Source organism: Pempheris klunzingeri, chromosome 11 (genome assembly GCF_042242105.1).
Source record: "Pempheris klunzingeri isolate RE-2024b chromosome 11, fPemKlu1.hap1, whole genome shotgun sequence".
In the NCBI taxonomy this organism is placed as follows: domain Eukaryota; kingdom Metazoa; phylum Chordata; class Actinopteri; order Acropomatiformes; family Pempheridae; genus Pempheris; species Pempheris klunzingeri.
The window spans coordinates 24,732,682-24,757,500 of NC_092022.1; the positions used below are offsets into that span (position 1 = coordinate 24,732,682).

The following is a 24,819-nucleotide window of genomic DNA, read 5'->3' on the forward strand; positions in this document are numbered from 1 at the left end:
CACCTGGCTCGCGTGAAGCCCCCCTCCGCCCGGCTGAAGCGCTCCCACCGTGGGGGCGCGAGCTGCGGTGGAAAGACCCCAAAAAGAAGAAGGATGTGGCAGCTGTGGTAGTTTCAAACAGGTTAGTCGACCCCTGACTCCTTCCTCCTCCTCCGCTGATGTCGCTGCTCCGCGCCTGTTCAGTTTAACATGAAGGACGTGTTGGAGTGAGGAGGCTCCGGGAGGTCGGTGCTCACTAGTTCGTGCTTTAACGTCTCCGGAACGATGTCGCACCGTCACCGGCTATAGTGCTGTAACGTGATTATATACTGTGACGGTGGCAGCCGGTAAACGGTCCATTTAGACAACTTTTTTTTTTTTTTTTTTTTAAATGCCGCTTTTCTCGGGACGTCCCGGTTATTTAGTAATTTTGAATTCCGTTCCTCGCTACTTGTTTCTATACTGTCGCCAGTCAGGCTGCTCTTCAATGTTAAATCTATCTGTTAAACGTAATTAAGCTAAGCTAGTTAACTACTGTTAGCTAACGCTCGTGCGTACGTTGAGTTAACGGTCGGAGCCGTACTTCACCTTAACGGAGCCCTGCGGCGGAACCACTTTATTCCTCTTGGGGCTGTTTTAATAGTTTATTTTCACACACAAACTAGTTCTCAGTACCGCTTAATAACGGCTCGGTAACTTTGTTCATCCTCCGGCTGCTGTGTTATGGAGACGGTCGGGAGTTTTAAACCGTTGAGTGCGCTAGCTACAGTTTTCCTGCGGTGCCTTCTTTAGTAACTAAAACACACACACACACACACACACACACACCTGTCCTGTCAGTCAGGTTTAGGCAACGTTATTTAATACTATGTTCAACGCGGAATGTGGGATTCTCGGTACATGAAGATCTGCCATTTATGGACGAAGAGCGCTGATCTATAATTAGTGTCCGCTACGAGTCGACAAAACAAAGGCAGGGTACTTCGACAGTCTCACCCTCCACCACCACCACCACCACCACCACCCCGCCTCTGGTGCCCCCTCACCGGAGGAGGAGGAGGAATGGTTTGACCAGACATGAAAAGATCCGGAGCTCACCTTAACACCATCTCAGGACTCAACTGAAAGGCTGTCAGAGCAGAAGGGAGCAGACTGTCTCAGCTAATGTAAAGGTAAGGTAACATGTAAAGGTGACCTTCCTCTCACTTCCCTTTCTACAGTGTTGCTTCCTCTTTCATTCCCTGCAAACTCAGCACCTGGTGTGTGTGTATGTATGTGTGTGTGTGTGTGTGTGTGTGTGTGTTTACGGTTGTTTTGGAAACAGAGACAGAAGCCCAGCTAACTTTAGACAGGCAGGAAGAACAACAGGGTGAAAATCAAAGTTTGCAACAAGCCCAGCCTAACTTAACTTAATACTGAGTTAATAATGCTCATGCGAGCATTAATACTGAGTTAATAAGTGATTATAAGATGGTGGTTGTTAGGATTTTATGATGCAGCAGTGACCACAGTGTGGTTGTAATTCCTAATAACTGTCGAGAATGTTCTTCCCATTTTCAGTTCACTTTCGATGCTCTTTGGAAACATTCAGGATTACTCACCCGTCTATTAATGTCAGGCTATTGATACATTCTGAAAAAGATGTGTGGTCCAGAACTTGGTATAGACATCAGTTATGGCGAGATTCAAAATTGCCCCGGACCATACAGTGAGAGTATGGTATAATCCCTGGGCTTCACTTTTAGGCTATAGTTTAGATTACAGTTAATACCATTTCATCAGGATGCAAGAGTGAGTTCAGATATAGAAAAATCAACTGTACGCTGTGATCACAGAAAATCTAATAGACTCTAATGGATGAGTCAGTGCAGGTACGTTGGGAAAAGTCACTTTTGTGACATACCACAGCAGCAGCTTTCTGAATGAGTTGATGTAAAGGACAGAGGTCACTTCTGAGTCAGGAAAACAGATGAATTTGCTACAGGTCTCTTTCAGATAAGAGTGTATTTCAAACTCACACTCAACTGATTACATCCGGATTGTGTAATACTAATAATATTAGACTCAAAAATCCTTTGTCACTGCGTGACAATTGACTTGTGGGGTAATGTATTATGATGTCAGCAGGCTAAATACGTCTATTTTTGGTTTCCTGTCATTAACAGTGTGGAACAGCCAGGATTTGGCGTCAGCTAGATTCTGATTAATGGCCTGACTGAATGTGGTTAAGTGATGACGTACAGCAGACGTAGAATAGAATACAATGTTGAGGAACTTTGTGGCTCAGAATATCACAGAGGCATATTCAAGATAGGGAAATGTCCTTTAATAGACCTCGCTATAACAGTCAGATATACAGTATCTGACACATGCTGTACCTATGAGCTTGTAAACAGCACAGAAAGCAAAGCAGCTTGTTTATGGGGATTTACAAGGGTCCTCAACACACACTAACACACACACACACAGTCCAGTCAAACCTGTTGATGTGTCTGAGCCCTCTGAAATATTCGTTAACTATTTGCTTAATTATCTACTGAGTTACACACCAGCATAATTTTGTGTGTGTGTGTGTGTGTGTACAGATAGGTATATGATAGGAGATGCGACGTCATTCAAAGAAGAAGACAGTAGTTTTGGCTGTGCTGCTTCTCTTCGGGGGATTGTACTTCATCAGCCATTCGGACATTGCTGTGAGTACACACCCACACAAACACAAACACAAACGGCATGAGCAGCACTGGTTAAATTTCAGCCCATGACCTGCACCACATTTTACTGCTCACAGGAAACAAAGTATGCATTCAATTGAAACAGACTTCAAAGTGAACTTAACTTGCACTGCTCTTGCTTTGCAAGGGAAAACAAAGGTTTCACTTGACTTTGTTTCCTTCTCTGCAGCGTAAGGGAAATGGAGTATCAGAACTCTTGAAAGTAAAACTCTATTGTATACACGGTGTAATCAAACAGTAACTGTGTGCAATTGCTTTGCAGGGCCTGACATGGTCATACGATCCAATTCCAAATGAGTTAAGTTGGCAAGCAGAGAGGTTGGTTAGTAAGGAGTCCTGGGTCGAACAGGGCGATTACCTGCCTCTCAATGTGTCCTATCAACTGCTTGCTGGTGCACCATCTACTCAACAGAGTGAGTGACACACTGTCTGTCCTAGTTTTTAGTATAGTTTGCCTTCCAACTGTGACACATGTACAATTTTCTTTTTTTCCCCTCAATATACTGAAAAAATACAAAGACCAGGTGGTCCACACAGTATGTGTGCAGGTACAAACTAAATAAAATATACACTTTGGCATTTTAAATACTTACTGCAGTGTTTCCCAGTCCTACTCCTGGTGGCCCAGTGCTGTGCATATGGGACAGTGGGCCTCCAGGACCAGGCTTGGGAAACATTGACTTAATGTGTGTGGCATGCCTTCATGTTCTGTTTTTAATTTTGTAATCTTGTCATTATACTATATAAGGAGTGCCTGTTGTTTTGTTTTTTTCCAGAGCGATAACAGGCTCCTTATCTTGATTTCTTCATGTCCGGCTGTAAAGCTACTGAGTACAAAATAGGATCCAGACAGTCAAATAAAATGCAGCCAAATCTTAACCTTGCAGTGATACTTTGATATTATTATATAATAAACTTTATTTTACTAGTCAGTTGGGTAACTACTTTCAGTGTTTCCTTGTCGTCTGAACTGGTGGAGTGCCCCCCTAGCTTAGGGGTTAAGATGGTTCATAACATGGAGCATAAAATGTTGTTGGCTAGTTGTTGCTGTTGTGTGTAGCTGGTGATGTTAGCTTGTGCTGTTAAGAACAGAAGTGTGTGCTTTGTTGCTTGCTGAGGTGAGACAGCTAATCACGACTCTTTGCTGATGGCTGATGGAAAGTTACCTTTTTTTTTTGATGAGGTCAAAGGTCATTGCTCACGTGTGGACAGTTTCAAAGTGGTTGCCAATTAGTGGCTGTAAAACCAGTGGAAGAAATAAGCAAGTGGGTGGCAGACAAAGCTGTTACGTGCTAAAAACATAATTTTTAAGATGCAGGTTGATAGACAGGAGTAAGTACAAATAAGGTGACAGTTTACTGAAACACAGGCAACATGAAACCAAAGAAATTAAACAAAACTAAATTTGAGCTTCAACAAGAAACTAACCAAACCTGCAGCCTCACAGCAAACTGCCATCTCTACAGTGCCCAGCACCCCCCCACTTAGATGACCTAATGACTACCACCTGTTTCCTGCCTCCCTGATTTAGCAGACGCTCCACTCCAGCACCCAAGCAGAACAGCAAAAACATCACCCACTCATAAAGGGGTGAACCCCTTTTAACCCACCATAACTCTATGAGACAGCAATAAAAGAAGTAAATCAATCAAGCTTAGGTTAATTATATAACCTATCTGATAATCTCCTAAACTGAAACACTGGACTGAAATTGATAATAAAGCAGACAAACTATCTGCCAACACTGTGAGTGTTGGGTGGTGTGAAAAGGTTGCCTTTCTGCCTTTTCCCTTGTCCCCATTTCCCCATCAAGCCAGTTGGACCAGCCATTTTCTAGTTCAGCCTAAGGCCGACTTCAGCTCTACGTGGAAAAAATGCAGCGAGAGGGCTGTGGGCTGACAAAGTTTTACCTCGCTCACCCTGCTTTTTGTACAACTTCACTATGTGTACTGACAACATTAATGAACATTTCATAATGGGACTAAAAGTCGATGGTGTTAAATGATATTAAATGGCACATATTTCATTTTTCAGGATATTTATCAGTTGGCTTATCGTCGGTGCAGAGGAAGAAGGGCAGCTATCTAATCCCCACCTTGCAGTCCCTTTTCTCTCAGTCGTCTCCTGAAGAGCGCTCTTCCATGGTAGTAGTGGTGCTGTTGGCAGATTTCAGTGTCAGCTGGAGAGTCTCCTCAGTGAGGGAGATCAAAACTGCATTTGCCTCAGAGCTGGAGCAAGGTCAGCTTGTGGTCCTCCATGTTACTCAGGACTGGTACCCTCCTGTCACAGGTGCAGTGCACATGTAATCCTACTAAGTGTACAGATGAATTCACATCCACCTGATGGGCGTTTTGTTGATGGTTTGATCCTGATACAAGTCTCTCTGCTTCTGCAGGTCTAAAGAGGAATTTCAATGATGCTCCAGAAAGGGTATCATTCCGCTCCAAGCAGAACCTGGATTACTCCTTCCTGATCAACTACAGCGCCAGTCTTGGCCGATACTACCTCCAGCTGGAGGACGACATCTCCTCCGCTAGAAACTTCCTTACTACCATCAAAAGGCGTGTTGAGGAACAAGAGGCGAAAAAGACCACATGGGCAACGCTGGAATTCTCAGCGCTCGGCTACATCGGCAAGCTCTACAAATCAGCCCATCTTCCTCTCCTGGCCCGCTTCCTCTTCCTCTTCTACCAGGAAATGCCCTGCGACTGGTTGATGTCTCACTTTCGAGTGTTGCTGACTCAGAAAGAGACAATCCTCTTCAAACCCTCGCTGTTCCAACACGTGGGGACGTTCTCTTCATTCCAGGGAACATACAACAAGCTAAAGGACAAGGACTTTGAGGAGGGGTTCTACGGCAACCCCTTAGCTGAGGTTTACTCTGATATGTCAGCCTACAAGAATCACTTCCCCAAACTGGCCTGGGAGGCCGGGGAGGGATTCTTCTGGGGACGCTCCCCTGAAAGAGGAAATTACCTGACCGTGGTGTTCACAGACCCTGCAGTAGTGACGGGCATATGTGTCGAAACAGGGTCAGGGGGCAAAGACCTCCTGGAGTCAGCTCAGGTGGAGATGGGCCACGATGTGGTCGCTACTAAGAAAGAGGAGAAGAGTTGTAAAGAGTTCCAAACATTGGGGATGTTGGAGAATGGGAGGTTTGAGATGCAGGAGGTAGACAGAAAGTATAGCTCTGCCTCTTCCTGTCTGAGGATACAAGTCACAGCTGGGCAGAAGGACTGGTTGATCGTCAGGAAAATCAGGATCTCAATCAAGGAGAGTATGCCTCCAACAAAGGAGTGATAGAGTTCCTGTCAGATTAATAATTCATGTCTTTAAAGTTTGATCAGCTGGCCATTATGCAGGCAGAACATGTGCCTCTAGTGCCTTGTTAACCAGTTTGAAACTGCCTACCAATGAAACTGTCAGTGTGACTGTCACTATGAAGTTTTTGACCAAGCTCTGTAATAAGTTGTCTCCAACATAAAGAGATTTACAATGATACAGAGTTTATATCGTCTATAAGCAAGCAACCCTGTGTTTTATATTTTTATGCATTTGAATAAATGCATTATGAATGACGCTGACAATTTAGGACTCACTCAGTTACTCACTACAGGTGGTTATTTGTGTTGTCTGTTCTTTTATAAATGTATTGGAGGAAGTAAGTCAGAGAAATTCTTGTGGTTATATAACACTAAGCTATGAGTCACCGTTCTGTGCTGCACAGGTACTGTGTACTATGCTTTATTGCTGCTAGTGTGAAAGGTCAGGCTTAGACTATAAGATTCAATATCCTTAATCAGAAGACACACCTCCACGTGGTCAGACCTACAGCCTCTCAGTGTTGGGGACTACAATTTTCTTTACAAACCTACAAAACATTTTATTTTGCCATTTTTCAGTAGAATGATGCTGTGAAATGTTGATAAACCTACCCCCACAGTTTTAGAGTGCATCAAGTTAAATGACTGACTGACAAACGCATGTCTATTCTTCTCTTCTGTTTCCACAGAACAGAGAACAATAGTGTATTGTTTTGTATTGTTAATGGTGCTAGAACACTCGTCACACTGGTCAGCTCACTGAACAACATGACATTCTGGAGAGACATCGGATAAAATGGTAACTTTAAAAGAGGCAGAAGCCTCACGGAGAGGGGCGGGTGGATATAGGCTGTGGAGAGAACCACTCAGTATTCATTATGAGGCAAACATCCATATCAAAAGCTTTTTATATTTTTAGATATATTTATAGACTTTTTATTCTTCGTGAATTGGAAACTACTTCAGTACAATCAGTCAAGCTAAAATGAGTCAAGCTGATGCTATTAGTTGGCATTTTTTCCATCCACTTCTAATTAAATTAAGTTCACTGGTCTTGCTGTGCATCACTACGTGTCTGCTTGGAGGATGATGGTGCTACTTTATCCGCAACACTGCTGGCTGGTCTCCCCTTGCCAGTTTCGGGCCCGCTATTGATTCCCTCTCTAGCAGCAGCCCTCGAAGCTGGCTCCTCTTCAACTGCAGAGCACTGGCTCCGTGGCCCGGCTGTCCCAGTAGGCTGACCAGTGTGAGTTTCTTCAGCGGGCTGACCTACAGATCCAACAACAGCTGCCTGTGAGTCCTGGTTTTGGTTGGCAGTTCCCTCGCCTCCGGTGACGGGGCGCTCCTGGGACGCTGGTCGGACCTCACCTGCAGAGGACGGGGCTGCTCCACCCTGCTGAACATCCCCATTGGTCTAAAAGGAAGAAGAACATATAGAAGACTTTTTAAAAGACATTGTTGCTCTTAAAAATGAAATGTTGGCTTCCTAAGAAATGACACACACTTCAGCACAGCTGGAGTTTTACTGCTCCAGTCTGACTTGGTCTAGTATAATTTATAGTCATTCATTTTGACTAAACTCAATATCATGTAGTAGTCGCTTGATAGAAGTTAATAGTCTCGCTGTCAAGAGAACATTGTTTAATTTTAGACAGCCTGTGTGTAATAGAGGAATGGTAAACCTTGATTGGTAAAAGTCGAACAGCTGGTCACAACCACAGATAATTAGGACAGGAACTGTTGGAGGCCGACTGCTCACAAACTCAACTGCTTAAAGCCACAATTTAGTGTTTTTGTTTAGGATGTATGAGTGCTCTTCTGTTTCTGATGTACGTCATGTTTCTGCTACTGCAGCACCGACTGAATATATTGCTCCAAGTGAAAGGCGTCGGCAGGCTTGAGGTTTGCACACAAAACTGGCCTGAATGTGGAACAGACGCTACTGTGGCCTCAGGTGACAAATACAAGACAGTCAGCATGCCAAACTGTTGTGTAACAGTAGAAAAGAGCCCCGAAGTCAACAAACTTCATCAGTAATGCCCAGAAAATCCTGAAAGGTTGCGTTCTTTTGCTCAGGAATTAATTTTTCATTTATAAGAGAAAGAATGTTATTTCTTCTTTCAAACGCTGCGTATAATCTCATTTTAATCCCACGCTTTTAAGGTTAACTAAGGTACTCTCGGTCTTAATCCCTCAACATGTCATGTTTTTTTTTTTCAGTTCACTCTTGACTGAAATGTTGGGCACTCTGATTTGATCACATTAATTTATTATAACTAAATTACCTTTTATGTGACCCTAACCTAATCCTGGAAAATTCTATAGCCTCCAATTTAGTTTTTAGATTGGTAAAATCAGTAGACTATATAATTGGCATAATACAATAGCTTGAACAGAAAGCAGGAGCACTATGGAAAGACAAATGTGCATCACAGACATTCTCCATACTGTTCTATACTGAGAGATCAGAGCTTTTATTATAACTAATTTCCTGAGGCAGCACAGAGAGCTTAGCTAATTTCCCCTGGCTCTGCACAGGGACGTGTACAGTAAGTCTACAGTAGTTACATGGAAGTACAGACACATTTCAGGAGCTTATTTGTGTTCTGCTTCTCCTTCACTCTGCAAAGAAATATGCAAAAAAACAGGCAAATCAGTGTGGCAGGAAAGGAGTGGTTATATTGTGCCTCTGTTCCAGCGGCGGGGCCAGAGGGTTGGCCAGGGGTGGCATGGGCCCCTCGGTTGGTACTTGACTTAATGAATAGATTAATTAAAATGTTAAATATTTAACCAGGTGGAGCTGAGGTTGCAGGGGTAATTGTTCTGGCCGGGCCTGGAGCTCATGGCGTGGACGGTGATTCGTTGATAAGGGGCACCTGTTGGCTGAATTGAGCTGCAGGTGGGGCCTCGTCGACGTGCAGCGTGGAAAAGCGTCTGGTGGACTGTGAGCAGGGATGTTGCTGCTTCATCGGGGGCCCAGTGTTTGGGAGGCATCTTATCTTGCTGAACTGGTGTGTGCTGATGGAGCGCGTTGAGGAGGTAGTGAGCCACTGTCTTGGTGTCTATGTTCTGAAAACAATGTTGCTGAATGATATTTGCCTAATAAAGATTGACATTACTCCTAATTTTGTAATGGGAAGGCCTAGGCTGAGAGGTTGGTGGGGCAGGGTGTAGGGGTGGCAGTGGGGCTCACGAAGACTTCTAGCTGGGTCGGACCGCTCCAGCTGCTATGTGATGAAGTCATGCTCATTTTTTTTTGTCATTGCTTTTGTTCTGTGTGGTACTTGATAAGGCCTGTGAGCTCAGAATGGATCCTCTGCAGCCTGAGGCCCCTCAAGGAGATGATCGAGGAGATGATAAGAAAGCTATGGCAGCCTTAAAGGACATGAATGAGACTTTAACAGTGGCGCTGCTGAGTGGCAGGAGCTGGAACAGGACGGGGTGGCGTGGGAATTTCCCGGCCTTGCTGGGGTACAGGATGAGAAAGTGAGGCCGCTTTGGAGTAGACATTCTGAGGTCTTTGCAACGTCAGGGGTGGATTGAGTGTGAGATTCCAGTTAAAACACCTGTTAGGCAGCGCTACAGGCGGTTACCACTGAGTCAGTCTAAGGAGATCAAGGTGAATACAGCACAGATACTGGTATATCCAGTCTTTGCTCCTGTATGTGGATGACGGAACAGAACGCTGAGCGTGTCGGTTTACCGGTTAAGCTGAGCAAAGTGATGGAGACACATTTCATTGAACCATTAGACTGTAGTTTGCACTAACCCCTTAGCTGCAGCGTCTCACAAATAGTGTTTTTTGGATTCATATAATTCAGTATCAGAATATCTAACAGCTGTGGATTTGTCATTTCTTACACTGAATAAGCAGTTCCATGTTTAATGATGTTAAGTGTATTGTTGCCTACAAGCTTAAACTTTTAGTGCAATGCATTTTTATTTGTGTAATGTGGCCCCATTCTGGCCCCATATTAAATATTTTCTAGATCTGCCCCCACTCCATTCAGGTCTACACATGTATCTAGTTATCTATTAGTTTATTTAGAAAAACACCACATAGATTTTGAAACATCCAAAAATCTAATCTAATCTAATCTACAGTTTTCTAGTCACACCAATGCATAGTAGAATAGCACAACTACGACATTAAATAGAAACTCTAATGCTTTTTTTTTTCAAAGCTCAGTGTTTGTAATATGAACTCTTGTGGTCACTTGGTCACTCTGTAAACCTTTTTGTTCAGGGAAGCATTGTCTTGTCTCCTCCCTAGCCCATGGCCATTCTGCATTTATTAATCTGCTTTACATTCCTGAATAACATTTGTTTGATTACCTTTGAAGGTGACACACAAATCCCATAACACATTATGTTTAATAAGATGTAGTATTAGTTGCTTATGGGAGTAATTTGTCTCATCTGCCCATAGCAGTAGATCAGTAATATTCTTACGACACATGCTGTATTTGCCCTGAGGCAAGTCTTTAAGTAAAGATGGTTGGAGGCTTTGCTTAAACCTCAGCAAAGGGTTGATCGCTGCTAACATTCATCTCAAATGTCAAATCTGTCAACCTTTACTGGAAACTAAAAAAAAACTTGAAAGAAGTTCTGCCTTGTTCTGCAAACATTGCGAAGTGACTTAGCTGGCTGTCACACCCCCTGTGAAAACAGTAAGGGCATGACCAAAACAGGTCGGGGGAGTTCACTGATAAGTTTCGTGTATGTCCTCCAGGAATCAGTTATGCATGAACACTACTCACAAACAGTCAGGGATATTTGACTTTCAGGTGAAATATATGGAAAATGTAAAAAGTGAATGCTACAGTGATATTATATCATGAAAGTAGGACATTTAAGTAGAAGCATGCACTGGTGATTTTATTCATCTTAAACAGTTTATTTAAAGAAAATCTACCAACAGTGGTAGGTATACCACAACAAAACATTTTCAGTGTCTCAATAAATTGGGACGTGGCCAAAGGACGTCCACTCCTCTCCTTTCTGTGACTCTTCCAGTCTCTGTATCACTGTTCCAACCTCCTGATGACACTCTGTGACCCTCTAAGCTCAGTGAACACCTCCGTCTGAGGACTTCCTGTTTGAAGCCTCCAGTGTTGAGGTGCTGCTGATCAACTGTTAGGTGTCGTCTTGGTCTCATGATGTCAGAATGTGAACAGCAGGATGAGGAGGACTGTTTAAATACCAATTCTAACTGAAGCAGGAAATGTATTGGTGGATTCATGGATCAAACCTGTTGTGAATGTTGCTGTTAAGCTTCTTGTTAGAGAACAGCAGCTGGTGCAGAAAGTACTGAGACACTGAACAGTTGGACATGTGCATTCAAAGGTTTAGAGAAGGTCACATTAAGTTCACCTGGAAAGGTGATAAAGCATTTTAGGTTCATCCTGAAATTTCACCTGGAAGCTGAATATCCCTAACTTTTAGTGAGTAGTGTGTGTGTGTGTGTTTGTTTGATGCCTCCTGTTAACAGACTGTGGGTCTAACCTGCTCGCCAACATCCTGGAGCCTATCTGTGCTTCTGCTGCCTCTGTGTGGCTGAGACTTGCCAGTGTGCCGTGGGTCAAAGCCCCAGGACCTCAGCCTGCTGACACCCTCCACGGAGCGACCTGTAGGGTTGATGTGGCGGGCTGGGATACGAGCAGGTAGATCCCAGGTTCCCTTAAAGTCTGGCCATGCACTGCCCCTCTATAGCATCACACACACACACACACACACACACACACACACACAAGGGTGAAGTCATATGTAGATTCACAATGATAGAAAGACCATTTTTGATGAGGAGAGAAAAAGAGGTTGGATATGCTCTCACCTTTACCATTCCTGGGAGCAGATGTCCTCTGTTATCAGCAATGAAGGTGGTGTGGCCTTCCTGTGCAGTGGGTCTCTACACACACACACACACACACACACACACACACACACACACACACACACACTTGGCAACGTGAAATACAACTGTAATACAGCAGGTCAGGACTGTTGATAGGACACTAAGTAACAGCTACCTGTTTGAAGGCCTTAGTCTCACACCAGTTCTGCAGCCTCTGCGACTTGAAAGCACCTTCATACTGAGGATGGAGAGGGTAAACTGAGTAAAACAGGAGGCCTTAATGTCTAATGTTCCCAATGCTTATCTCTCAGATGTTTGGTTACCTGGTTTGCGGAGTAACTGGACGACATCTCTGCAGCTCCCACGTCTGTTTTTGTTGACTCGTTGCATAGCAACACAATCACACTCTCCAGACTTTTCCCACGCAGGAAAACAGTGAAGGCTGCTCCAGAGGCAGAGACCAGTGGACACACGCCTTTCAAATGTCAATTACATGCCAATTAAATGCTAATTCTAAATTATTTTCAGGTTTTTACACGTTTCTTTGTGTAAATATTTATTTATCATTACACCATATCTTTATTTACTATTGCTTATTTTCTACTGTTGTTTTCTTTATTCTTTTTTTTTTTTCTTCTATTGCTTGTTGCTGCTGTAACATGTTGAATTTATAAAGAAAAAGTCGAAGTCTAAAGAGACTTTTACTTTGGAAAACGTAGCCGGAAATTGTCCCCTGCGCTTATGTTGTTTAATCATGCCGCATTTTTCAAACATACAGCTTCAGTTTAAATGAGTTTTTCACATTCAAATGCAAACGTAGTGACTTCCCAATCATCTCCTTTGCTCGAAAGATTCACACGCGATATTTATTTTGTTGTTTTTTTTCTGACCGGAAGTCCCAGTGTTTTTCTTCCGGTGCGCCGCTCGTTGTCTGTATGCGTCCATAACTTCGCAGCTGTGCACGTAGCTAGCTAGCTAGCAGCAGATTAGCCTGACGCAGGTAAAGGTAAAGACGTCCAGCTAATTTAACACGTTAGAGTTCAGTTTGTCTTCTACCTCTGAACACACACCTGTCCTGCTGTTTCAGCCCGTTGGGGAGAGTTTAGTGGAGTTACGGGGCTGGTAGCCATGTCACTAGCTAGCTAACCTTTCATACTCCCGCCGGTGGTCCACGAGCCATGGAGGGTCCGTCCTCACGTCCACGGACCGACCGGGACGGGCCGCTGTGGCCGGCGGCCAGCGGAGATCCCGGCGGGGAAGCAGAGTCTGAGTCCGCCAGGGACACGAAGACTCACTTCCGCGTGTGTCGCTTCATCATGGAGACAGGTACCAGCTGACCACGGGGCGGTGGGTGCCATGGAGCTGTAGCAGGAGGCTGAAGATAAAAAGATTCAAAGCTATGCAAAATAACAGTAATTATAATAGTAAGACATAGAAAGTATACTTTTTTTACTTAATATGGCAAAATTATGACTTAGTAGCTCAACATAATAATTTTGGCGTACCATCTCATCATTTTGAATTAATTAAGTTCATTGGGGGCTGCTAGAAAATTAGAAATCACTCATTGCCCTGAGTTATATTAAGAGAATACTGAATCTCAATGTGATGTGTGCTTGCTTTTCCCAATCATTTAGGTGGCAGCACTAGTTTAGCTCACATCTTTTGCTTGGACACCATTGATTGTTCACTGCTGTGCCTTTTGGTGCAAGAGAAAAGTTAGAATTTGTCCAGAACTTCAGTGATTCGGGTGCTGAAAATGAATAATAAAGTGAGATGAAGTGCTAATTTGTTGTGATTCTTCAGGTCATATTTAAATGTACTATATATTTGGACATTTGAAATGAGAAACGTCCTCCCTTCCTTGTCCAGGAGTGAAACTGGGCATGCGCTCGGTGCCCGTGGCCACAGCATGTGTGTTGTACCACCGTTTCTTTCAACGCGCCCACATCCGTGCGTATGAACCCTACCTGGTGGCCATGAGCTGCGTGTACCTGGCTGGCAAAGTGGAGGAGCAGCACATCAGGACCCGTGACATCATCAACGTAAGCCACAGGTAATGTGCTTGGTCAAGAGAGAATTCCACCCGCAGTGTGCGCATGGACAGTAAATCCTATTGGTGAGAGCAAACTGTTTGTTTTTATAAAGTAAACACGTTTATGTAAGAACTGTGAGGACGATGGAAGATTCATCATCTTTCCAAAGCCCAAACTGACATGTTCAGATACCTTGCTTTGTCTAACCAGCCCAAATATATTCAGTTTTCTACCATACAAGACAAAGAAAAGTAGCAAATATTTACATTTGAGAAGCTGGAGCCAATGAATTGTAGCATTTTTGTGAAATCAGATTAGTTCGTTAGTTCATCATCTGTCCATCAACTAATCAGCCTCAGTTTTAATTTCACATGGTCACCGGTGTAAACCAGGCACACGGCTTTAACTCTGAGACGGCAGAAATGCTGTTTTGAATAGGAAGTTGGGAAAAGTGAGGAACAGTCCCCACTCAATGGCCACTTCCTTGCTTGCTTCCTGGCTTCTGGAGCTTTCAACTTTGCTTGTTAATGTTACTGTACATGTTCAAACTTTTTAATATTCTGAGATTGAATGATGATTTTCTTTAATGATTAATGTGCATGTTTTGTCCCAACTATTACATGAATCATTTGGTCTGTGGAATATCAAAAGCATAGTGAATATCCATCACAATCTTACAAAAGGCCAACTTGACGTGCTGAACTCACTTCCTTGGTCCAACCAAATGTCCAAAGCTGCAACCAGTGAGTGTTGGCTTCATGTGACAGTGAGACAGCGTGGCAGCTATATTGTTTTGAATGTGTTGACAAAATGAGGGATAACAATCTCCACTCGAGGTCCACTTACCCGTTTGCCCTGGAGCTTTCAACAATATTACATGGTTTTCATCAGCAAGTGATGTGTGATCAGTTCTCATGGAGCTGCATGTTCACACACTTCATTATTCTTTTCACGTTCAAGATTTCTCATCTGTGTTCGCTTTGAGCTGGACAGTTTGTTCTTTGCCATCTCTCACTAACTTGGAGGAACATAACCTTGTAGCACATTTGTAAATCATCGAAATAATCTGTCATTTGCAGGATCAGATGCTTTTCTCTGTTTTTCTGTCGTTGACACTTGAATGTCTTTGGGTTTGGGACTGCTCGGTTGACAAAGCAAGACATTTAAACACGTCACATCGGACATTAATGGGCATTTCATACATAGTGATTGCATGCATAGTACATACACATGAGTACATAATTATTGTATGTATTTGATACCTAACACATGACTCGTCATACCTCATCAGGTGTGGCTACAGGGTTGGATTTAGAATTCAGATTGGCTAATATGCAGTTAAGAGACATGAGACATGACCCGACACTACAGTTAAACACAGTTCCCCTCAAAATACTTGGAAATGTCATTTGAGAGTCTTACAGCAGGAAGTTTTAAAAAGAGCAAGATTTTATTTTTATTTTTTTTGCACATTCACTGTTCAAATTGGTCACCTTGAATGCTCTCCGCGGCCGCCTCCCTCCCTCCCACGCTCCGTCTCTCCCCCCGTTCCTCCCTCGTAGGTATTTCAACAGTGGCAGCGCTCCTCTAGAATGTGACAAAGAGTTCTGGGACCTGAGGGACAGTGTGGTGCAGTGTGAGCTCCTCATCCTCCGACAGCTCAACTTCCACGTCTCCTTTGAGCACCCTCACAAGGTACGTGTGTGTGTGGGAGTGTGTGTGTGTGTGTGTGTGTGTGCATGTTTTCTTGTCCCTTCTGTTCAGTGTAAAGCCTCCTTGTCTGTCACCGTTACTGTCTGATGTTGTCATGGTTGTCCCAATGTGTTTATGTGTACTGCAGCTGTACGATCTAGTTTGAAGTGAAGCGTTCTCAAATGTTTGTCGAGAATGTTGCATCACTTTCCTTGGCTGATCTTCTACCTTTTAGCTTTTCTAATTGCTCATCTTATCACTTCATCCCTGCGTTCAGTGACCCAGAAAGTGCAAGTGCCTCAGGTTCAAAGTGTCTAATGCAAGTGACAGATTGTCTGATCACCTGTGCTCACATTAATTTGTTGCATAAACTATAATGAACAGATTTAATTTGTTCTCTCTGTCTCCTTCTCTCAGTATTTACTGCACTACCTGCCGTCTGTAAAGTCGCTTGTGAACCGCCATGCTTGGTCTCGAACCCCTGTTGCTGAGACTTCCTGGGCGCTGCTTAGAGACTGTTACCATGGAGCCATGTGCATCCACCACGTGCCCCAACACATCGCCATAGCAACACTGTACCTGGCGCTAAACAGCTATGGAGTGGAGCTGCCTGTCGGGGAGAAAGAGTGGTGGCAGGTGTGTGTTCAAATGTGACATATGATCACCTCCACATTAAATTGTGGCGAACAGTTTCCTGGTGAGACATCCAATAGATATGGAACAACATTATTTCTAAGCAGTGACAGCAGTTAAAATGTCAGATGAAGCAGCTGAACTGTGATTTGAAGACTACAAGTTAATAAAAGTGCCATTTGTTGATCTACGGGCCAACCCTCACTGATGGTCATGACCTTTTGAGTTGTGACCAACAAAATGAGGATGGCCATAGAAATGGGAGGGAGAGCTTGGAGTAGAGCCACTGCTCGCAGAGAAAGGAGGCAGTTGAGGTGGTTCAGGCGTCCTGTGGAAGTTTTCCGTGCTCGGTAGGAGACACCAGGGTCAGAGAACACAGTAGAGATTATATATCTCACCTGTCCTGGGAAGTCCTCAGGAGTACTACACATACTAGACTGATCACAATAATAATTTTCTGCACATTTATTTCCAGCCATCTGCTTAAAAACAAGCCTGATATGTTAGGATCCACTAAAGTTACACACAATGTCACCAACCGCACCACAATGACTAATTATTCTGGGTTTATGGTTTGCACTTTTACTGTTGTGTTTCAGCGTCGTTCCTCTGATCAGTGAAGTTTCCAGCTGCAGCAGGCAACTGTTTGCAGCAAGACCCCGATAAAGCCGCTGTACGCCACCTGCTCAGGCAGGGAGAGAGTGTTAGAGACTAGCTGGTGAACGTAGCGGAGCATTTAGCAGCTAAAGAGACATCTGCTTCCCTCAGGAGTCAGTGGAGACGAAAACAGAGTTGAAAGGAGAGTGAATATTGGCCTTCCATTCGCCAGGTGCAGTGACTCCAAATGAATGCTAATGTTGTTCCGTGTCTGCTGGATGTGTAAATAAGCAACTGAATGCTAATGAGTTAGCCATACTGACCCAAAAATGATAACTCGTTCTCAAAGGCTTTGTTGGTTGGCCTTTTTCATAATTCCTGCATCTGCCTGCGGGCGTCAATGTTGAAATCTCACGGGTCTGTTTACAAAAAAACTATTTTCTCATCTCCCCCTCGTGGTGTCCGGCCATGTAGATAGCTTTGGTTTTATGTGCCTAGTTTTAATAGTTAAAGATTTCTGCCTCTACCCCAAAACGACTGTGTTTGTACTACTGGAAGCCCTGAAAAACATTTCTAAAAAGCACAGCAGTATCGTGTCTTTCCAGAAACGGTGTCTCTCACTGTAGATGTGAACATTTCTCACTGGAGCTGCTCGGCACCAAAGGATGACACCTTAAAGAAACCTCTGGGATGCAGAATGTGCCTTGCTGTCTGGATCCTTTCTCTCAGTGATAGTGCATGTGCAGTATTCAAATGAGTCCATGAGGGTACTTTTTCAGAATGGTGAACACAAACAGTAGCTCTGTTTTTAGGGTCACGCCAAAGGCAGCCCTCTGGCTTTGTACCATTTTGCACTTTAACCAAAGTGACATTACCACCTGACCATCTAACCCCAGCCAGACTTTAAAGCAGCCTCTGGTAAGTCTCCAGTATTAATTGAAACATGGTGGCAATTATAGTTTTCCATTGTCAAACAATTTTACAAATGAGGTCTCTTTTGTTAGAGCTTTGATTTTATAACCCACCGTGTCCAAATGCAAATGAAAAAAAGTCAGGATTTGTTATGGTGTTCTGCTTCAGTCCTCCAGGCAATAAAATCTAGGTCATTTGAAACAGTGGGGACCTTTGATGTCCACTGTTTATTGAGGCCAGGTGTGGAGCTGAAGTCTGTGTGTGTGTGTGTGTGTGTGTAGGTGCTGTGTGAGGACGTGACCAAAGCAGACATCGACGCTGTGATCTCGGACCTCCTTCAGCTCTACGACATGGAGGCCAAGTGTATCTGAAGGACACACAGGACTCACAAAGTTGTTTTTTTTTTTTACTGTGTGTGCACGTGTCTGAATGTTTGTGTGTCATGAATGTGCGTGCATGCGTGTGTGTGTTGTTCTCTACATGTAAGAGTCAGGGTTCAGGTGTGTGTGTCTTTTGTGATGCCCCAGTTAGTCTGTGAGCTGTGACAAAAAAAAAAACCAAAACACACCTGCAGTACCGATGCCTGCCACCCTGGGGAGACATTTCTTCCTTTTTTTGATCTCTGCAGAATATTGATGCACTCAGGAGTTAAATCATCAGCACCGGGCTTCTAAACACCTCAAACTCATCACACAGATGTTGTGAATGATTCAATCAATAATTCCAACAGGTCAGTAAAATGAGAATTAGTATTATCTGTGCATCAGAGTAATATTAGACAATATTAAATATGTAGTAGAGGTAAGTCTTGATTGTCTGATTAGAATCCAGACCATATTGCTGCATGAATATGCACGCAACAAGGAAAACTGGATTTTCTGTAATGGATATCTATGTATGTTCTTCATTTTTAAGATAAACTGCTACATAAAAACTATCTTTGCATGTGAATGCATTAATTGGCTGAATGATGAGGGTTAATATGTTATGGCGGCAGCAGCTCAAGTGCCTCTTGGTTTATTAAGACATGACTTGTGTGGTGTTGCAGTGCTGCCTTTGCTGGAGATCTTGTCATGAATTAGTTAGGACTGTGTAGTTTTTGGTGGAGGACCACGCAGATGGAAAATGTGGGGGTGTGATCTGCTGCGTGTTTTAGACGAATGGACTAATAGTTTTAATTTGGACTGTATATTGGTCAAAATGAACTCTACCAGCTCTGTCCTGTTTAAGGGATAGGTGATGAGGTGATATTCTCTATTTGTTTGTGTTTTCTCCTTGTCAATAAATCACATAAGTAGACCAACACCAATGTTGTACTGACAATATTTACAAGTTTAGTCTGCGTATCAAAGTACGATGTTTCTGTTAAATCACATCAGTGAGCCACATATTCCTTCATCCTCATCAATACACACACACACGGTAGTTAATTTTGACTCGATCCCACATATACCGTAGAGGTCTAAATATATTAATCCACTGCTGAAAATAGTCCCCAACAAATGCACCTTTTTAAACTACCACCTTCCTGTTTGAGCAGCATTTGTTAAAAACTAAAATGGCCCACTGTTTTTAAAAACTATTGGACATTTTTATTTGGAGCCAGTGGCACAGACAGGCTGGGAATGTCTGAAAGTATTGAGTTTGTAGATGACAATAAAAAAAAAAATTGTAACTCACAGTATAACTATAGCTTGGAGTCATGATATTAGAGTAGACATAGTAATACCAGGCTCAAAGGTTTACAGTGGCTACTGAACCTACATTACTCCATGTACGCTATATAAACAGTGTGAACATCTTAGAGCAGTTCAGTAACTGTGAGAACAGAAAGAAAGAATGTTTTGTGTTTCTATATATATATACTGATGTACAAGTTCAAGTTAACTTGGTATATTTCCTATTGTAAGTGTACATGATGTATAGGTATGTCTTTCTTGTCTTTTTACCATGGTTTTGCACAGTGTAGCTCCAAGACAGAATAAATCCAGTGGTTGTTAAAACACTGCTGGTTGTGGTCCTTTCATGGGATTTCACTAGAGAGAACTGCAGCATCAGTCTGAGGTTCACTTGAGTGAAGCTCAGGCAAATTCCAAATGAACCCATGTGTGAACACACCAGTGTGACGGCCCACACACTAATACGCTGTCAGTATGGACAACTCATTATTGTAATGGAGAGAATGTAAAGAAACAACGGTGATTAACTCTGCTGTCTACTCTGCTTTACTGTACAAAGGTTCTCAGACCGGATCTTTTTAGAGGAGGGGTGTTTGGCTTCCTTACCTTTTTGTATTTATCCTGTAAAATCAGGTCTGCCTTTCTCTAGTGTGAGTGTGTGTGTGAGTGTGTGTGTGTGTGTGTGAGTCCAGGATAAAGGAGTCATAGTCACATGATCAACTCTGACACATCCGAGTCTCCCTTTCTGTCTTTTCCTCTCTCCCTTCTTGCTCTCGTCCTCATGCATTCTGCCTCTCTTCGCGGGACAAGAGACACTGCGTGTATCCCAATAGCATCACGTGTTGTACAACATTCCCTTCCCTGACACATTCTCATCCGTCGCTCTTGTCCAGCGCCTGTTTTTTCCCCTCCCTCCCTCCCTCATGTAGCTGCTGGGGGGAAATCTGGCCGTCTTTCTCTTCATTTGCTCGTTCCTGTCCTCCTTTAGGCCTTTTTTCTTTCTCTCCATCTCCATCTTCCTCGTGTTTCCCACATCTTTCCTCTCTCCTGTGTCTCCTCCCTTCTCCTTACCTTCCTCATTCTCTCCTCCCCCCTCTGTCTCCCTAATGTTGTATTAATAATGGAGAGGGTGCATGTTCAGCCAGACTTCATGAATTAACCATCAGATGGGAAGGAGTACTGAGGGAAGGAGTCAGAGGAGTAGGAAAAAGAGTGACAGAGTGAGGAGAGGCAGAAGGGGGGATCAGAGGACAATGTAGGGGATGGAAGGAGGGATGAGGAGAGAAAAAAGGAAGGTGAAGGGAAAATGGAAAGTGAAGGAGTGAGGTTTATCATTGTATCGCACTTCAACACTTTCCAGCCCGCTCTGGTCGCCTCTCCTCTCCGCTGTGTGCTTCTGATCTGCTTACACATCACTTCAGCCTTTACTCTGGGCTTGAGGGGAAGTCAGAAGGTCACACACACACACACACGACCATCTGTGTGCACGTGTGTTTACACTGAAATGACAGTTTGGGATGTTCATGTGTTATCTGGCCTGCAGTCTAGGAGCTGAGTGTCCTTGGACTGATAAAAGGCCTTCAGCCTCAGACCTATTAGACCTCAACCCAGCACCCCTAAACACTCTAAATGCCTAATGCATAGACAATAGATTTATAAGAGCAAGTGTGTGTGTGTGTGTGTGTGTGTGTGCACGTGCGGGTACACGTTTTGATATTGAGGGGTGGAGCAAAAGGAGCAGTCGACATGATTCATCATCAACCGTGCGAGGAAAAGATGGATGGGTCAGCAGACAGACAACGCCATCAAACCATCAGTCACAATTCTATCAAGACCTTTCAAGATGCACTTTTTTCTACTGACAACATACAAACATTGACTGTTTCTGCTGTAGGTGTTAAAGCCCCTGACAACTTGGTATCAAATCACAAGTAATCCTTTTTAACAAATGATATGCGGGGGAAAAAAAACCTCAGAAGAATATCTCTAGTTGTCATTTATGAAGAGTTGGAGGTATACAGGTATGCTCGTGGCTCTGTGAGGCTACTCAGGTAACATCAGCATGCTAATATACTGACGTCAAGCATTATCTTAATTTAGTTTGTTAGCATATACAGTTGCTAATTAGCCATAAACGCAAAGCACAGCTGAGGCCGATAGGAATTTCATCAGTTTTGCAGGTGGACATAAACCAAAGTACTTGACAGATGCAAAACCTGATGATGGCGACAGACCATAAAAAGTTAAGGGATCAAAATGAGACGATTCATTTTGTGGAGCATGAATGTTTGTATCAATAAAAATCAGTCCAATAGTTCACAATAGTTTCACTCAAAACCACAACTCTAAGCCTCAAGGTGGTGCTATAGAGCAAACGTCACAGGTTCTTTATAATCAGTAGGATTCACCGTCTGGAGATCATAAATGTCTTCACAGGATGTCATGGCGATCCATGCACCAAAGCAGTAGAGCAGGGGTGTCCAAACTCCGGCCCGCAGGCCAACTGCAGCCCGTGGTCCAATCTTCATTGGCCCGCAGGAAGTTCGTATTCCAATGTATTGGAATGCGGCCCACACATGGAACCTACGCTGGACTGTATTGTACTTCTTAGTCTCACCAGTAGGTGGAGTAACTGTCTTTGAACGAGGCAGCTTCTCTATAAAATGAGTAACCGAAGAAGAAATGTGCTACAGGTGACCCAAGATGGCCGAATTAAGGAAACGTAAGAAAGCAAGTGAGAGTAGAAAGTTTCAGACGCGGTGTGCGATGAGAGCACAGCTAATAACTAATGCCGATCACTTCTGCATTACGGAGGAGCTGCTTGATGTTAGCAGGCTAAAGAGCACCACGACAGGTGAGGATGTTTCTGAAGCTGGGCCAGGTGCAGTTGGCATGATGGGACTTTAATGGGACGAGCTGTGTGGAGGTACGACGGATGGAGCTCCAGCTGGGACAGGTGAGCGCAAAGGAATCTACGGTGTCCGCCGAGGGGCAAGAAAGTGGAGGTAAGGCTGTTGATTCGAGCACCAGGGCTCTAGCACAGACTATTTCAAGCTTCCCTCTCTGATGCTGGTGGTTGGCATGTTTAGTGGATCTCACTGATCACCTGAACAAGAGCCTACAAGGCAAAGACCAGCTTGGACCACTACTAATAAATGAAAGCCCACTAATGGAAAGGCTGTTTTTTTCCTTTCTTGAATCATATTCAGTTATCCACTAGAGGTGAGGCGATATACATCACCTCTAGTGGATTAAAGTTAGCAATAGGCCTATAGCTCACTTCTAGTGAGTGGCCCAGCCCTTTGTATGTTTTCTGTATGTGGCCCTCTGGGGAAAAAAGTTTGGACACCCCTGCAGTTGACCAACATTGCCCCCCCGCCCCCCGGAGCCATGTAGCTAGCATGACTGAAGCTCAGCTAATCTGCTTCATCAGGAATGTGTGGGTGTGGTTTGATCAGATTTGATTGACAGTGGCCTGGCAACATGACCCCATAACTGTCACCACATTTTAATTCAAGCGACGCTAAACTCTGATGGACATGTGACGCATAACATTCCAACTGAGCCCAACCACTGAGGACAAAAACACAAAATGTATCATATAGAATAACAAATATGGCTCTTAGTTTGGCAGAACGTTTTAGAAGCCAAGCAAAGTGATTGAGAAAATATGTTTTAGGGCCTTTGTGTCCGTTGGAAAGCCAGATTGTTGAAGAGGGAGGGGCTCCTGTTTAGCATTAAAGCTGTTGTAGAGAGTGTGTGCTTAAGTTAGAAGTCTGGTATAGTAGAGGAGCATGAGCACTGACTCAGGAAGCTTTGCCATCAAACCTTCACTCTGATAAGCTTCTTCTGAGAGAATATTCTATGGATTGCCTTGAGTTTGTACAGACATTCATGATGCCCAGAGGATCATCATCTCACTTATGATAACCGCCGCTTACACACACACTATGTATGTTTTTTTGTAGAGGTTTTGAGTGGATCGATGTCCCGCGTGATTTTAAGGTGGTGTGTGAATGCATTTTCACATTTGTGTTAGCCCAGTTTCCTACACAAGAGCGTTTACACTTATATGCCAATAATCAGGCACAACCCATATTCTTAGAAGATTCCAATTATTTCCAGATGAGATGTTTGAGCCTCTTTTTCTGTATATTTATGGAAATGATAAAACAGATTAGCACACACCCACAAAGAAAGTGTTTCTATTTTTTGTGTGTGCCTCTGGGAGGTGGTGTGTAACAGTTAAGAGGAGGGAAAGATAAAATCAGAAACAAAGCTTTTCATTAAGATGTGTGTGTGTGTGTGTGTGTGCGTGCGCCTGCACGGGCAAGACTGTGGTCCGTCTCCCTGCAGTGTAGAGGATATCTATTAATAAGTTCATCTGATTTATCTATAAATAAATTTCTCCTCTTTCTCCTCACACTGGCTTGCTGCATAACAAGCTCTGACAGTAGCCAGTTGGGTATAGCCATGCATGTGGATGGGGGGGGATGTGGCTCTGTGTGTGTGTGTGTGTGTGTGTGTGTGTGTGTGTGTGTGTGTGTGTGATGGCGGGAGGCTGCATGAAATGTATACGGGATTCTTTGTTCTTCAGCACTAGGGTGTGCTATCTTTCAGCACAGCGCCTCCAGCCTCTGCTAACTTTGGTCATACGAGGCAGAAAAGGATCTGCTGCTGCTGCACACATCAGGTTTACCCCCCCCCCCCCACCACCACCACCCCTCCCCAGACTGATAAGCTGTGGACTGGTCAAGTACTTCCAAGTGGGGACCCAAAGCTTCAGAGCTCTTTGAGTGGGCTCCTCAGTGTCACCAGGTGTAGTAACTGTACAGTTTTTGCACTGCACTTCCCAGAGTTCACTTGTCAACCAAACTGTCCGTCATGTTTGAGGTTTATTCAGTGTCTCAGCAGGTGTGTTAGCTGCACACACAAAGCACCCATTTCTCTTTACAAACTGCCTCCAGAAATGTGCAATAGAGAGACAGATTCAGTGAATAAATCATGACTTGCATGAAGCTTGTGACCTAAACGTCCACTGAAGCTTCTGCTTCTGCATAACCGCCACATAATGTTTATCTCAATGAACGAACTCCTCATATTCACGCACTACGGATGGAAGCACACGTACATTTGCGTTACAAAAAGTGTTCAATATTTAAAGGACTCCAGGCTAATGTCTGCTGGAGCTCCTTGTCATGCTGTGACTGTCTATGAGCTGTTTGCAGTTTGCAGCAAAAAGTCATTTTAAGGCTCAGCTTTATTGTCATGATATAATACAGGGTTGCACAATGAAATGCATTTGTTTCCTGTCAAAATTTCTCAGGCTGTTCAAGGTCCAAATAGATAGAATCATCCAATATTTCACAAAAAAGTGAAAAT

The 24,819-nt window shown here is 43.7% G+C and overlaps 3 protein-coding genes across 4 annotated transcripts; 2 read left to right on the forward strand and 1 right to left on the reverse strand.

Moving 5' to 3' along the window:
- The first annotated feature begins 630 nt into the window (after nucleotides 1-630).
- LOC139210314 (alpha-1,3-mannosyl-glycoprotein 4-beta-N-acetylglucosaminyltransferase C) lies at nucleotides 631-6,210 on the forward strand. The gene is made up of 5 exons (XM_070840339.1): nucleotides 631-1,151; nucleotides 2,565-2,672; nucleotides 2,974-3,124; nucleotides 4,746-5,000; nucleotides 5,107-6,210. Exons 2-5 carry the CDS (start codon nucleotides 2,583-2,585, stop codon nucleotides 6,009-6,011), a joined length of 1,401 nt encoding a protein of 466 aa, XP_070696440.1. The 5' UTR covers nucleotides 631-1,151; nucleotides 2,565-2,582; the 3' UTR covers nucleotides 6,012-6,210.
- Nucleotides 6,211-6,843: 633 nt separating this feature from the next.
- cfap126 (cilia and flagella associated protein 126) lies at nucleotides 6,844-12,392 on the reverse strand. The gene is made up of 5 exons (XM_070840341.1): nucleotides 12,212-12,392; nucleotides 12,064-12,126; nucleotides 11,868-11,942; nucleotides 11,540-11,740; nucleotides 6,844-7,448 (listed from the first exon to the last, which is right to left on the reverse strand). The coding sequence occupies exons 1-5, from the start codon at nucleotides 12,236-12,238 to the stop codon at nucleotides 7,080-7,082; spliced, it is 735 nt and encodes a 244-aa protein (XP_070696442.1). The 5' UTR covers nucleotides 12,239-12,392; the 3' UTR covers nucleotides 6,844-7,079.
- A 449-nt stretch (nucleotides 12,393-12,841) lies between these two features.
- Nucleotides 12,842-19,063, forward strand: ccnq (cyclin Q). 2 transcript variants are annotated; one of them, XM_070839858.1, is made up of 6 exons: nucleotides 12,882-12,894; nucleotides 12,976-13,214; nucleotides 13,761-13,944; nucleotides 15,487-15,619; nucleotides 16,034-16,252; nucleotides 18,040-19,063. In XM_070839858.1, the coding sequence occupies exons 2-6, from the start codon at nucleotides 13,067-13,069 to the stop codon at nucleotides 18,127-18,129; spliced, it is 774 nt and encodes a 257-aa protein (XP_070695959.1). In that variant the 5' UTR covers nucleotides 12,882-12,894; nucleotides 12,976-13,066; the 3' UTR covers nucleotides 18,130-19,063. The 2 variants fall into 2 exon arrangements, with proteins under 2 accessions (XP_070695958.1, XP_070695959.1); XM_070839857.1 differs by having other exon boundaries at nucleotides 12,842-13,214.
- Nucleotides 19,064-24,819: the final 5,756 nt, after the last annotated feature.